This window comes from Onychostruthus taczanowskii, unplaced genomic scaffold (assembly GCF_017590055.1).
Source record: "Onychostruthus taczanowskii isolate IOZ18803 unplaced genomic scaffold, ASM1759005v1 scaffold53, whole genome shotgun sequence".
NCBI lineage: Eukaryota > Metazoa > Chordata > Aves > Passeriformes > Passeridae > Onychostruthus > Onychostruthus taczanowskii.
Window position 1 is genome coordinate 1,195,577 of NW_024502902.1, and position 15,331 is coordinate 1,210,907.

Here is a 15,331-nt window from a genome sequence, read left to right on the forward strand (position 1 = left end):
TTGTCACACCTCACCCAGCTAGTCCTGGTTTGTTCTCGTATATTGTCCTTTCTATTCTCTGTTTCACTTTTCTATGCCTTGTTCCAGTCAGTTCTTTGTCTTAGGCTCCTGCTGGCACTGATCCTTAATTCCCTGCTCCTGACTTCCAGTAGCACTGGTCTCCCTCCTGCTAGCCTCATTCTTTCTGTGTCTTGACTGCCTTTCTCAGTACTGTTTTCACTTCTGTCTGCTGGACTAGTGCTCCCCATTTTGCAGTTTTGAAATGGTCACTTTCTCCTTTTGGGTTGCTTGAGTCTTAGAAATGTCCCCTGACAGCTTCACTGCTTTTGGGTCTGGTGCCTGAATCTGAGGGCAGAGGTCCATTTACAGGAAGGGCCTGATCACCCCCAAACAGAAGTATATTTGGTGGAATTTTTAAAAGTACCTAGCTACTGAAATCTAATAGGCCTCTTCTGAGGATGTGCACATGAAAATCCACATATTGCTTTTCAAGGAGTTCTGTTTGTTGGTTTTGTGGTAGCTGGCAAAGGCATGCCTTAGCTAAAGTCCAGGTCCTACTGAAAATCAGGATAGTGTAGAGCTTTTCAGAGAAAAAAATCCTGGGATGTTTATCATGGGCGGAATAACTTTTTTCCAAGAAAGAGTTTTAAGGAAATTGTTGGGCTGCTTCAGCTGAAGTTTTCAACCAAAGCAAATAAAAAAGCCCCAGCTTGAAGTAGATTCTCAGCATTTAAAATTTCAGCCTGATGGTGTGACAATAAAAGACCTTGTTTGCAGTTGGTTTTATCTGTGGGTGTAATCAAGCTGTCTTAATCTATAGACACTCTTCCAATAAATCTGTGTAAAAAAAATAAGCAATCTATATGTCATAAGATCTGCTTTTCATTTATGACCAAGCAGAAAACGTAGGCTTCCTTGAGAAACAAATCAACATTATTTCTCTTTGCTCAGCCTCTAAACCCTTTTTATGGGTTTTGCAGTTCTACTGTCTTTCTGTAGTGAAACTACTCAGCTTCCTTGAGCTCAGTGGTAGTTCCATTTTGAAATCAACCTTCCTGCTTTGAGGGATGGTGCCACCTTGCTTTATTTAGGATCTGTCACAGATCTGTTCTGAATCCTCAGAAGTTTGTGTTAACATTTACAAGGGCTTTCAGGCTTTTGGAATATGTATGCCTGGTTTTGTGTCTCAAAGAAATAAAGCTAAACAGAAAACACTTGCTGGAGTGGTTTTTAGGCTGTGTTGAGTCATACACACTTGGTTTGTCCGAATTCCTGGAAGTGACCATGCCTTAGTTGAGATGAAGTACCCGTGTTACATTTTGGAGCAGTTGCAGCGTGAGCTGAGGCGTTTGTGCCTTTGGGTCCGTGTGGGTTAGAAGCTGGTCCCAGTCGGTTACAGTGCCTCGTGAAAGGCAGGAGGTTTTTGGGAAAGGGCTGGAGGCTGCAATGTGTCAAGCTGCTTCAGTTCCTTGCAGCGCTGAAGGCAGCCCTGGGGTGGGACCTGGGCTCCGGCTGCTGTGCCCACGGTCGGTGTCCAGCCCCAACCCGGGGAGGGGCCGGGCTCTGCCCCACTCTTGCTAATGGATTGCTGTGCAAGGCACGTGGCTCTGTAAGTTGCCAGTTTGTACATATGGATGCTTTTATATAGCATAATTCAGGCTGTCTTTTAATTTCCTTTCATAGAAAATAGTCTTTGGCAATATAGGGTGTAAGAGGGCTGGACATTTCTTAGTCATTTATATAAAAATCAAGATCAGTAGTGCCACTTAAGTAATTTTTGTATGGAAATGACTGTGGTTAACATTGTCTGTGTTTGGCTTTCATCTGTCCAAATTTATGAAGAGCCTCTGATGTCTCAAGATAACTTAGTCCTAGGGATGTCTCCATGGAAACAGGATCTTTGTTTTCTGAAATTTTATATCCTCTCCCTTTGCTTGTTCCTCCCCACCTGGAGTCAGATCCTGATGGTTGCAGCACACTTGTCCCTACAACATATATCGCAGGCAGTTCCACTTACAGAAGATTTTTGACTGTAATTAGGAAAAGATTAACAGGAAAATAAAATGAATTTTCAGATAACAGAAATCCTGTGTCTGCACAAGTATCATTAAAGATGAGTAACAGGCAGAACACAGAGGGTGAGACAAAAGTATGAAGCTTACAGAAGAATAATTGCTTCTATTAGAAGTGTTTTAGGTTTTCCCTGACTATTTTATGGAGAAAAATCTGTGGAAACAAGGACAAGTCTCAGTTCTTTTCGCTTTCTGCCACAATGAGCTGATCATAGCTCTGTGTCTGCTGACTTCATGACAAATTGTAATCTGTTATATAAAATACTTGGAACTGCTAACCAAAATCCAGGCCAGCTTTGTAATGATGAACAATTTCTGCCTTATTGGTATTCAGCTGATTTTCTACAGTGTGCTGATGACATTTTTCATAGTTGTCCTTTAACAGAAACCAAAAAAATTGCTATTAATTGGATCTGCTATTAGTATTTGCAACAAAAATGCTGACCTTAGTAAGAAATAGAGCTCCATACACAGATCAGGCATTAGGTACAAGGTTTCTGGCACTTCTTCCTGATCCTTGTACAATCTTCCTTTCTGATGTACTTGCTAGAGAACTGCATTCATTACCGATGTTGGGTTTCCAACAAAGAAGAAAACTCCATTCTGTTCTAACATACTGTGTATGTTTTTGATGATTGCTCTGTATATTTTTGATGATTGCTGTATTATGCAGTGATAATTCATGCTGTAGTCTAAATGTATGATTCCTGCCCTTATAGTGAGAAGACATTTTATTTATTTCTTGTGATTTGCTAATGCTACATTTGAAATTGTCTGTGGCAGGATTAATGGTTTTACTCCCCTTTGCTAAAATCTCTCAAGTAACTTAGCCTCTTGCATGCTGTTTCCCTTTGATTCAGGCCAGAGGCATTCATGTTGAAACATTAAGCATTCTGTAGCAGAGGGATACTCTGCCAAAGCTTGGATATCTAGAAAGCTTTTCCCTCAAGCTTTAGTTCCAGTCTCCTGCTGTCTGCTAAACTCTTCCAGCAGATTGAAACAGCAGGTAGCACTGGTTATGCTACATACTTAAGAGCGTTTTAAATTAGCACATCTTAGTTACCATTGCACTTCTCTACTTGTGAGCTCTTGGGGTGTGTTGGAGCAGGCAGGAGGTCACGAGCACCTTGCTCAGCTCTCCGGGGCAGCGCTGCTCGGTCGTGCTGAGGTGGGGATGGGTGCTGGGTCCTGCTCGTGAGGTGACAGCCTCGGGTCAGCCTCCGACGCAAGAGGCGATTGGAACGGAGCGGTACCAGGCGTTTGGGCAGGTTGAGTGCTGACCCTGCAATTCAGGGTGCCCAGGGGAGGCAGCTGAGTGCTCCGAGGGGACTGCTGCTTTTTCCTGTGGCTGAAGTTTGGGAGCTGCCGACTTGCATCACTCAGAGGCATAGTCTGGGAGGGGGGATGCAAGGAGAAGCAATCCGTACTCTGGCAGTGCTGCTAAATAAGTGCTCTGCAAATGGCAGTATTGCTTAATTTGTTCCTAAATGAGCAGTTCCATATAGGTGCCTCACTTTACGTAATATGTTTAAATAATTAACTAAACCATTTTTTAGATCATAAAAACTTCACATATTCATGAAAGCAGATCTAAGAGCAGCATGAGTGACCAGACTACCAGACATAGTGTCACAGTGTAAACTTAAACTTACCACCAGGATTTGTGGTTGCAAGTAAACTGTAGACACCCATACCTAGAGACACACACCCCTGCTCTCCCTGATGCTGGCAGGGCCTTGGGGTAAGGGTGAAAGGCAGCATTTGTCTATCAAATGCAGGGATTGTCTGTTCAGATTGGATGAATGTGTCCATCTTCTGTGTGCTAAAGCAAAGAAGGCTGGAATAGCTGAAGGGGGTTGAGATACAGGATTTGTAGGCTTGCTGTTGTCATTCTTACTGCATACAGGTTATTGGGAAAACCAAGGTTGCTTGGTAATCCAAGCAACATTGTCACTTGGGGTGTTCAGTTACTTTGTTTGCTAAAACTTTGGGAGTGCTAATGAAAAATGTGTACCTGTGAGGCAAGATTAACACATATGATGTATTGTTCAAGTTGGTTTTCATTAAAAAAAAAATAATGCATTGCTGTCTTCTCCTCCTTTAGATTGTTTACTAAACGAAGAGAATTTCTCAGTGAGGTGCCCCAAGCACAAGGTAAGAATCCTCTCCTGGATTATACCTGGGTCTCTTGTTGCCCTCTTCTGGTTTCTAAATTTGGATTAGTAATTTTATTACCTGGATAATGTCTGTAGTCAGAGATGCTTTTAGTTCAGTTATTCTGTGATATATGCTTGTGGTATATTCTGGGGGCAAACACCAACTCAAGAAGACTACAAGTTTAAGAAGATAAAATTTTTGTTCCATCTGCTCAGTGTTTCTTTAGGTCCTTGATGACTCTTCAGAAAGCTCAGCTTCACTTCCTGAATTCTGTGATAGAATCAATATGTTGCTTGCTATTTGTTTTTGAATGTTTCATTGAACTGTCGGGTTTTCTCCTTGGATTTACTGAGGATGCAAGGAAGAAGAAAAATTACTTTATGAAAAAGTTGCCCTGGTTTTTGGAAACATCTTGTTCTAGTTTAGCAGTAACTGGACTGAGTCCAGCCCCTCAGCCTTCAGTGGATCTCTGGGGTTGTTCTGTACATCTTTGGTTCATCAGAAGACCCCATGCTCCTTCTGCCCGGGGTCTGGGCAGAAGACAATCCTTAATGATTTTCCCTAGAGCCTACAAACACAGTGGTGCAAAGAGCTGTCTGCATGGCAAGAGGGGACAAGGTGGACAATACATACTCTCTTGTAGCCATAAGTAATGGGATACAGTGCTGGGAATACCCCTCCCAGCCCTTAAGGGAGGATACATCCCTGGGAGGTTGTGGATACCAGTCGTGCAGTTTTAAATGGTCAGAGAGTATCCAGGAAAAAAAACAAACCTCTTCTTTTTGCCAGTTGAATACAACAGGAATTGGGCAAGAGTTTGGATGGTTTGTGCTGAAAAGGAAAAGATAATAAGAATTGTGTTGCTTTCTAGCAGAGATTAGTCTCCATCTAGTTCTTGTCTGTAGATCCCTGCCTAGAATTAGACTGACATCTGGTGGTCTTTTGTTCTCACAGTTTATTCTTAATCTGTCTTTTGTAACATACAGGAATTAGCCTCATGTTCCTTTCTGGATGTTCTGCCACAAAATGATGTATTTATACACACGTATTTAAAATCTGCTGGAAGATTCAGTGCACATTCAGGCTCTTATCCAGAATTGGCCTACTTTTCATTGTATAAAAGAAAATAAATTATTCTGCACAACTGTGGAATAATGTTGACAATGTACAGCAAGCCTAAATTAATGCATTAATACTGCAAGAACCTGCAGATCTTGCCAAACAAAAACGGGAAGGATGAGCTCCCCTTTCTGTGTAATGTAAGTGCCTAAGTGCCACCCTCTTCTTGGCTTTGGATACTTGACTAAAGATAATTTGAGCGTGTCCTGGCTTTGGATGGGATAGTTATTTTCTTCTTGGTACTTAGTTGCCAGCTGGGGTTAAATTATTACAGAGGGTTGTGCATTTGAAGGCTGTTTTATTTTTGCTGCCTGAAGTATTCCAGGGAAATACGGTGTTACGTAGATGGCTTGGGTCACTGCTGCTGTATGTGAGCACTTTGCAGTGATGGTGCTCAAACCATGAAAGGAAAGAACTGGTTTAGATTCAGGCAAAGAATCCAGCTTCTCAGAGAAAATTCTGAGAAGGCACATGGATTTCCAAAGTAACCTTGCAGAATGGGAGTGGGACAACTACCAGTTAAGTTCATAACGGTTCTTCACGAGAAAAAAAAATATTGAATTCAATTCAGAACTATCCCACTGCAGATCACTTTCTTTATTGCATCAAAAACATAAATTCAACACCATCAACCTTTATTTGACACTGAAGTTTGTTGGTTTTTGCTTAGTAAAGACACAAATAATTTCTTTGAAGCCAAGTAGAGTTTTCTTTGCTTTCTTTCTCTGCCCTCACCGTGTATTTCACTAATCATTACTGGTTTGTTCCCAATCCTTCTGCACAGCAGAATATAAGCTCACTCTGTTCCTTTCATTGTAGTGGCTGGAAAGGGGAATTCCAGACAGTGACAATGCAGGAACAGGAAGGCTGAAAACCATTGCTCTAGAATGATTGGAGAACAAATTGCATCAATTTTTTTTTGCATGATATCAGTATGAGCAATTGAGAGGAAGAAAGACTTTCAATTAGTCTGTTGAAAGTGATGCTTTTAGGTAAGACCAGCTTAGCACTATTAGCAAATTAGTAACTGTCTCATAGCTCACTCTGCTGTTGTGTAGCTAATGGGTGGAGGAGCTAACTTTATAAATCTCCAGCATTAAGTCCCCCAGTACAGGGCCTCTTACCCTTTGGCAGTCCGTGCCTCACACCGGTAAATACACTTCATCAAAGTAAGCGGCTCCTGGAGAGCAAAGGTGCTTCTTGCCTCATTAACTGTGCTTGACACTTAGGGCATAAGTGAGCTGAGTCCAGAGGGGACTGGTCCTGCCTTTCCATGTGCTCCCCAGTGAGCTTTTCCATTTCCTTCTGTCAGGAGTGATGCTTCAACCATCCATGTCCTGAATGTGCTACTTATGCAAAATATCAGCTTTTATCACAGGGAAAATGCTGTCTGAAAACTGTCATCTTTTGAAGGGTTCCTCTCACAGATCCAAATGGCTCTGTCTGCATCACAGCAAGTGAGGTTGCAACAGACCTGATGAGGACGCTGAGCCGTGGAGAGGCTATAAAGGGGATGGGATGCCTCACCTTTTGGCGGCTCAGCATCTTAGATTGTCTCAAGCCATCTGTTTGGGCAATTTTCAAGTGATGCTTCTCAGCTTGTACTAACTTTTTGTGTTAAATTCTGTGTTTCTTAGAATTAACCAGGCTTTCATATCTCAGACTCTACTTTTGTGGAATTACCTGCTTTTGTCTTCGGGAAAACTCTGTCTGAAAAGTCTATTTCTGACTTCAATACTGCCCTCTCTCTCTCTCTCTCTCTCTCTCTCTCTCACTTTGTGTATGTTCCCTTTCCCTACCCCTGTCTTCCGTTTCTCCCTCATTTTCTTTTTCCTCCTCTGTTTGGCTTGCTGGTTCGTCAGCCCCTCCTTCCTTGCTCTCTTCCCTCCTTGCAGAACAAGATGGTGAAAGGCAGCCTCAGCACAGAGCAGTCGGAGCGGGGGTGAGGGGGGAAGTGTACTCCTGGGAATGGATATAAAAGCAAGCACAGGTGAGTGGGGGAGAGCTTCCAGTTGCACCTGCTGTCTTACATCCAGTGCCTTCCCCATTTCTGTGAGAAATTAAGGTGCTTTTGTATATATTCAGAAAATTTGTAATATTTTTTCCCCTGCTACCATCCTGTTACTTTTTTTTGGTATTTCTGCAGCAGTTCCTTCTGTTAAACAATGAAGGGCAAAGCTTGTTAGCTGTTACAACTGCCTGATTACTCTCCCAGCTAAAGGAGCGGCAGAAATCTCCTTTTGTATCATGTCTGTAAGGATCTGAAGGTGTTTTTCTGTGAGTCTCAGAGTAGTTAGTAAGCTTCTGTATAAATAAAGTCATCAAAGTATCTTAAATTCTATATGTAAAGAATAAATAATATTGATGAGTTCAGGATTACTGTAACCCAGGATTCCCGTTTTCTGGAAATGTAGATAGATCGATCCAGGGATAAGTAAATCAGTCTTAGCAGGACCCCACTGTGTTTCTTTTGGCCCAGCTTTTTTCTCTGTTTTGCAAACAGATGTGGGGCATAGAAGGTAGAACTGTATCCAGAAGTGGTCACAATTCCATAACTTTAATATGCCCCAAGTTCCTCACTCCACTTTCTTCCTGCTTCCTCCTTTGTCTAGGCCCCGCATTCATACAGCCAGGTGAGAACTTGGTTGGGAATTCAGTTTGTCTGAAACAGTTTTTTGCCATGTTAGCATCGGAGCCGGGTCATTTTCCTAATCTGGTTCACTGTGTGGCTGGGAAAATACACTGGCACAAGGAGGGAGTAGCACTGAGGTGGGAGTTAGCACCTGGGGAATGGGATGAGGTTGGGATTTCTTATTTCTTACTCAATTGCAAGTGCACTGCAGTTCAAAGGCAACAGGGTGGATTAAAATTAAATAAGTGTTCGGTTTCAAATTAATACTTGTTGGCTCCATGTCCATGAAACTGCAGCCCAAGAAGGTCTCTTGCCTTCATTTCTCTACTCAGTTGCATTTCTTACTCAAGCTCTTTGCTTCTCTTTTTCTTGCAATCATGCAGGGGAAGTTGCTCTTCCATGTCAGTTCTTGGAACTGCTGATGGTAATCCCCTTCCTTCATTACCGTTCCCTTGCTTCCCAGGCACCTCTCTCCTGACTTAAAATCTTTCCTGTTTTTCAAGTAAAGTGATTGTGAAGTACTTCTAATGGTGTTCTGTGTGAAGGGTGAGAGATTAATTGGAAGATTGTGGGGTTTTAGTGCAGTAGCAGAAGAGCTATATAAACTTTTTGTAGACTGACTGCTGACTTGCTTTAGCTCAGCTGTGTTCTGTGAGTTTCCATTTTTAATAGCATTCGTTCTTGGCTTTGGAGTGTTGTTTTAACAGTTACCATGTAAACAGTGTTTAACAGTATTCAGTGTTTGAGTAGCTTTCTCCTTCCATGGTAAAGGTCACTGGGATTCCTTTAAGCTTTTCTCTTTTCCTTAAAATGTAACAGGCAATGTAATTCATAATGTTAAAGCAGGATGAGAGTCCCACAGCCGAAGTGCCTCTTCTGGCTGTTTAACACTAGGGAAGTGCCATTCCTTTAAGGTACTGGTGAACATTACTGTGTCCCAGAGACCTTTACACAGCTTTGTTCCCTGCATTATTTTCCAGTGCTAGCTCTTTTTTTATATATCATAGGAATGTCTTGACTTAAGATCTTGCAGGCTGTGGAATCTCTGCACTGTATTCATTATATGCTCCAGATATCTCTCTAAGGCATAATTTCTTTTGAAATCCAATTTTGCCTCAAGTAATTCTTACCAGAAGGTCCTATTTAGCCACCCCCTTTTAATGTTTAGAATATCTTAAAAATTAGGTTCTCCAATTCCAACCTGATCTTGCATTTCAAAATAAAAGCCATGCAAATATAAAAGACCCTTATAACAAAAAAAAAAACCAAAAAACAAACAAACAAAAAAAATTTAAAAATGTTTGTATTACTGTGGTAATTAAAGAGCTTCAGGGGAATTCTGTAGCAGTCCAGGTAGTACTGGAACTGTCCTTCTGCTGGCTTTATTGTATGATACAATGGATACTCATTTGTGAGATTACTGGGCTGTTTTAGTCCTGGTTCACTCCCAGACCTAGCAAGTTAAGAAAAATCCTGCATGTTGGATAACATCCAGGCAAGTCAGTGTATTCTGTCTTCGTTGCTGCTCTCTCCCTGAGCCAGTTGCCTCTAGAACATTTGGATCAAGTCCAGATCTGGAGAGTGACTGTGAGAGCAAGTCTGGTGCTCTGGATCTTGTCCAGGAATGAGGCAGGACTCTCTGTGTGTTGAGCCTGTTTCTTCCCTGAGCCAGTGCCTAATGCTCTGGACCAGCTCCAGGCATGGGCAAGCCGCAGTTGTACGGGAGCCAGAGACAGCAACATGGCCTCGACACTCCTTCAGTGAGGGCTCGCAGTTGCGCGGTAATGAAACCACAAAGGGCAGCTGCCTGAACTCTCTGGGAACCTCCCCCTTTCCTCTTCAGCTGCTGCTCCTGACCTTGCCCATCTGGTTTTTGTATGTGCTTGCCTGACTCTTTACTCCCTCGCAGCCTGGCACCCCTGGATAGGGGATATTTGCAGCCAAGATTTGGGCTTGCTGGGATGTAATCTAATTGGTGTGCTGATGATCAGAGCAGTATTGACTTCTGCATCACACTTGGTTAGGGTTCCTGGAGTTTAATTGCAGCTATGAACAAACATGGGTGTTACTTTGCTCCCAGGCACACCTCTAATTTCGTTAACTGCTTTCCATATGCATCACTTCTGGTGCAAGTTCTTTTCCCAAGCTCACTAGCTGGTAGGAAGGGATTTATCTAAGTCATATCTAAGTAACCTTACTAAACAAATAAATTGCTGTTGGGCTCACTTATGTTACGGGATAAGGGAAGGAAGGGATACATTATTTCAAGCTTTGCTGTCTCTCTATGCAGAGTAAGAATGAGAACCCAAATTCAGAGAAATTAAATTTTAACTTTGTAGTTTCTCTTTTGAGCTGAGCCTCCACTAACTTAGTAAACTCCTTCATTTTCTCACCTCAGAGAATTTCTGGATAGGGAGAACATGTGCCAAGCACTTGGACATTTCCACATTTGTCTTGAAAGACATCACAAGCTTAGTCCTTCTATGAACTGTCTCTGTAATATGAAAATTAGATCAGAAAGAAATATCACCTGCTCTTCAATTAGTTAAACCACACACAGCTTTACCTTTAGTTGGTGAAATCTGGCAATTTCCCAGGTTTGGTTCCTGGACTCCTGTAATTTTGATACTAGTTTCACTGTCTGCTACATATTCACTGGAAACCACCATTGGATGGTTGCAGCGTAGCCCATAGGGAAACATTTGGGTGCAGTCCCTCATGGCATCCCAGGAGCTGTCACCATGTTGGGATGTGCTCGGCCCCTCTCTTTCCCAATCTCACGGTCAGTGTGAGGAGGAGACATGAGGTGAGTGAGCTCCTGCCTGGCTGCTGAAGGTAGAGGTGAGTGCTGTGCCATTGTGGTATGGATCATCCTGTCATCCCAGACCTCCTTCCGAACTGGGCTTGTTTTTTTTTTTTTTTTTTCCTGGTTGTTAAACAAAGAGTTTTTATCGTATGGATTAGCTTTCATGAGCTACTCACCATTGTGTATATCTGTTTTCAGTCCACAAAGCTAAAGAGCTCTTGGTGTTGCTGCTGTGGTAGGCTGCTGAGCGGGTTTTCCAAAGCCTGAGGGGCCTGTTTGCAAATGGAGGGAAGGAACCAGTCCAATATTATTTTGACTTTGTTTTTCAGGTTAGGCTGTTGAGATAAAAAGCGGTGGACATTCGTGACTGAATGGAATCTCTCCCACTGTGCAGCCATGCCCCCTCTCGACGTGCCTGCCAATGCCAGCACTTCCTTCATAAATTCTTACATCACACTCAAGACTGATGACATCACAGAATCTGACCAAGGAGTCTGAACCAGCTGTTTCCATGGACACAATCTCCATAGTGACAGTGGGGAGGGGAGGGGGAAAAAGGAAACAGGTGGGGGGAATTAAAGAGGGAGGGATAAATATATATATATATAAAGATCTATTTTTTAGTCTTGAAAGACTTTGTTTTAAATGAAAGGTGCGCTATATCCCTTTTGATGCTTTTGATTAAGATTTTAAAAACCCCATATAAATTAAAAAAGAAACTTATAGCTAAAGTAAATATTAAATCCAAAATTAAAGCAAGGCATGTGGAGCCTAACATTTTGTGGGAAAGAATAGCAAAACTGGGAGTACTCCAAACAGGACTTGTCTCTGTTCCTCTTGCTTTCTTTCTCACAACATCTGATGAAATTCAATTTTGAAAGGCAAATGAAATACTGATAAATTGTTTGTAGGGTGTGGGAGGAAGGCTTGGATGATTGCAGGTAATTTGGTGTCAGTAGTTGTGTCTGGGGGGGGTAGCGAGGTTTCCATTTTTGAGAAACACTGTTAACAATGTAAGCTTGAATAACATCTGCAGACTCTTGGGTCATGAGACTCATGAAGTAAGAGGTGGCTGCTGCTTGCTAGGTCCCGTACCCCTCGTTGGTGTGGGAACACCTGTACCACACAGGGGAAGGGAGCAACAACGTGACCCCCAGATCATTCCAAGAAGCTGCCTTCAGTTTGGAAGGCAGGTGAGAGGAAGACATGGTTTACCTGCCAGATTGGGGAATGAAAGGAAGTCTGAATGTTGGGGGAGTCAATGTATCCTCAAACTGATTGGGGTAAATCCACTTGGCCCTCTTTTATTTTTATATTTTCGCTTTTCCTAAGGAAGGAAGAGGGAATGTCAGTGTAACAGTCTACACTATATGGTTATTCGGGGTTGGTTTTTTTTCATTTTTTTCTTTTTCTTTTTTTTTTTTCTTTTTTTTTTTTTTTTTGTAAATTATGTAATTTTAAAACATTTGGGTTTTAGGAACAACAACAAAAAATCATGTTTTTTTTCTTGTTAAGGCCTTAAGAAAGGGGTTAGTGCATCTTTCAGGGGTCACTCTGCCATGGGAATAAAAATAGCTGTTTCACAAACAGTTTTATATAAAAAAAGCTTAAAAAAACCAAAAAAAACTAATAAACTTCATTTTAACCTTGTCTCCTTTTGTTTTGTGCGAACTTGATTTGTTTAAAAGGACAGAGACAGTACTATCTGCTGCTTTTTGGTTTCTTTGCCTTCATCGGTTCTGCCTTCAGTGATGACCTTCTGAACTGGCCCAGCAAGAGGAAGACCACAAAGGCTTTGAAAAACTAAAGCTTAGGATCTGTTTGATGTTCAGAGTTAACAAGCCAATGACTGGATGAATTTTCTGTTCGTGTGAGTTGGTGGTATTTCACCAGGTCACTGACTTCTTTCACTCACAGGATGGTCGCATATCCCAGCGGTATCAAACAGCGTGTTGTTTACTGGGAAGTCACTAGAGATAGGGATCTAACCAGCATGACATGGATTAAAAAATGGGGTTGATATTGTGGGGAGGGAAGAACTATTTTAAAAGTTATGTACTGGATGCTTGCTCAGCTACTCACATTTTGGAGTATTCAGCACATAAAAATAAAATCTATGATAGCTCATATTAAGATATCTATTTTAACTCTATTTTTAAAAGATCGATTTAAAGATTTGGGAGATAATTTGGCAGTTATTTATTTCTATAAGTTGCTACTCTCACTCATAAATATTTGGAAAGAAAAGGCAGCCTTCTGCTTAGTCCTTTCCCAGTAGCAGCTACCGAAGTTAGTATGTCCTTTACATTAAGAAATAGACCTGTTGTGATAAATGTCACTAATGTGTCATGAATTGGTGCTGAAAATATTTAACTGCTGGTGTAGTCAGAAAAAAGTCATTTTTAGCATAGTTAATGTGATTGAGTAAATGACTTCTTTTCAACTGAATAAAAATTGGTTTTTTTTTCATAGTGTCTCTTCTATTCTACGTATTCAAAAAAAAAAAAAGTTGCTGTTATTGCATTGATTATATGTTGGTGAAGAGTCAACTCTGTATGTAGCACTGTGACAGCAGAACAGCGTGTGCTGGAACTGCTGAATTTGACACTTTCACTTTGGCTCTTCAGGGTGGTGTCACAGCAGAGGCAGAAGGTTTTTGGGTTGCTGGGAGGGAGCCTTGGAGGTTTTCCATGTGGGAGCTTGTGGCAAGTATGGAGATTCAATATTTCCTCGTGCACCGTGGCTGGAAAGTGGTGGCAGTTGTGTAGAGCAAATAAAGCAATGGTACCACAGTCAGTTCTGTGGGAAGTATTTCACGGTGGGAAGTGCTCAAAATCCTTCGACGCAGTTGTGGCTTAATCCCCCCTGTGCTGTGGTCAGAGGTGAGGGGTGATCTCCAGTAGAGCAGGATTGTGCTTGGTGGTCAAGTCTTTACAGAAACCAGAGCTGTCATGATTCTAAACCGAGCCAGGAGGAATTCAAACTGTGTAGTGGCTTCCTGGGAGAACTTGGAAATCATCCAGAAGAGTCATACAATCCTGTTGGAAATAAAAATTTCTTTTGGCTGAGAAAATACAAAGTGCTGAGTGGATTTTGAAAGCTGTTTTACGAAACATTTACCTCCTCCATCTTGCAAAAGCAATTAACAGCTTGACATTGTGGATACCCCAAACTGGAAAGAAAGAAGAGGTTTGGAAGTCTTGGCTAATTTGGAATTTGTGGAGCAGAAATGACCTGCAGCAGAACCTTAAAAGAGACTGTATAGATGAGAATGGCATCCGTTTGGGAATTACCTGTTTGGATGAGGAATGAACTAACGAGAGCTTGGATAAGGCAGCTCATTTTCAAAGTGTTTCTCCGTGCTGACTTGAAAGAGACTTACACCAGTGCGCTGGAATTGAATGTGATGGTTTAGCAGCCTTTCCAAGCTAACCAGAGTGAGTCAGCACTGCTGCATGGGGTCGAAGGAAAAGATGCTTTCATATCAAGAACAGGGAATGAATTCAGCATGAAAAGGATGTTTGTTGATTTGACAAGGCTAAAGGGAGCTCTGCAGGAGCTGGTGGAAGCCCCGGGATGTGTACAGAGCAGGTCTCGATACCAGGAGCTGCCCATCGATACATTTGTTGTCTGTATGTATTGCATGTGAAATCCATGCTTGGGAATCCGAGGCGCAGACCGCTGTGGATCGTGCAGCACAGGAGAAAGCCAGCTCAGCTGCTCCTGCAGAGGGCAGTGGCCAGCCTCACTAACTGTGCCACAGAGGTATGAGAGCGAGTTTTACTTGGGGTTGTGACCTTCTTGAACCTTTTGAATTGCTTAGAACAAGACAAACTGATGATGTTCAATAGTATTGAAATAAAAAACATTCAGGGGTTCAGGATGCAGGATCTGCTGAAGAATGGTGCACACCTAGTTCATGGAGTCCAGCTAATGGCAAGCTAAAGAAATGCTTTTTGGTGGGACATGAGTGTAAAAAACCAAAAAGTTTGTTGAGATATGGGCCACTGAATGACAGCTCTGGAATTTTGACTGTTTAAGGTGCAGTAATGTACATAAAAATGAGTATTAGGAAAGATATTACCTTAAACTGGCACAGTTACAGTGGGAACATTTGGGGGCTGATTTGGATGTAAACTTTATAAACTATCATGCCTATTAGCTGAGTGATTATGTAAGGAATTACCTGTGCTGTCCCAAGTGCAGCGGGTGTCCTGGATGTGATAGAAATATTTAGTAGAAGGATACAGCATTGGTTTGTCTGATCTAGTCCCTGACTTACCAGAATGACTGAAAGAAGCAGTCCTCTATCTCAAAATGTAGAAAATTAAGTGTAAATATCATACTTTTGGAAGTGGAACAGGATATTTAGATGGTTGAGGATGAATAATTCACCATTGCTGTGGAATTTTTAAAATTAAAAGTTACATGAAAAGGAACAGGGCACAGCTAATCCAGGTTCAGTTACAGATCCAGAAAACACAAAGATACGGTTTTGCTGACTTTGCTATGAGATGCTGAAAGAGTAGTTGTAGTCTTGGCTTT

At 41.9% G+C, this 15,331-nt stretch overlaps 1 protein-coding gene across 9 annotated transcripts in view; it reads left to right on the forward strand.

The window, feature by feature from the left end:
• The window catches only part of TCF20 (transcription factor 20), a 130,479-nt gene extending 117,225 nt beyond the window's left edge, over positions 1–13,254 (forward strand). For 2 of the 9 annotated variants that reach the window (XR_005953524.1, XR_005953525.1), the window contains exons 4-6: positions 4,177–4,226; positions 5,216–5,488; positions 7,211–7,329. Coding sequence is in view for 3 of the 9 variants with exons in the window: in XM_041416607.1 (XP_041272541.1) it covers positions 4,177–4,226; positions 7,211–7,294 (134 nt within the window). In the remaining 6 variants the exon portion in view is untranslated. Of the gene's footprint in view, positions 1–4,176; positions 4,227–5,215; positions 5,489–7,210; positions 7,339–11,115 lie in introns of those variants that run through there. The other 7 variants (XR_005953527.1, XM_041416609.1, XR_005953526.1 and 4 more) reach the window with 6 other exon arrangements.
• Positions 13,255–15,331: the final 2,077 nt, after the last annotated feature.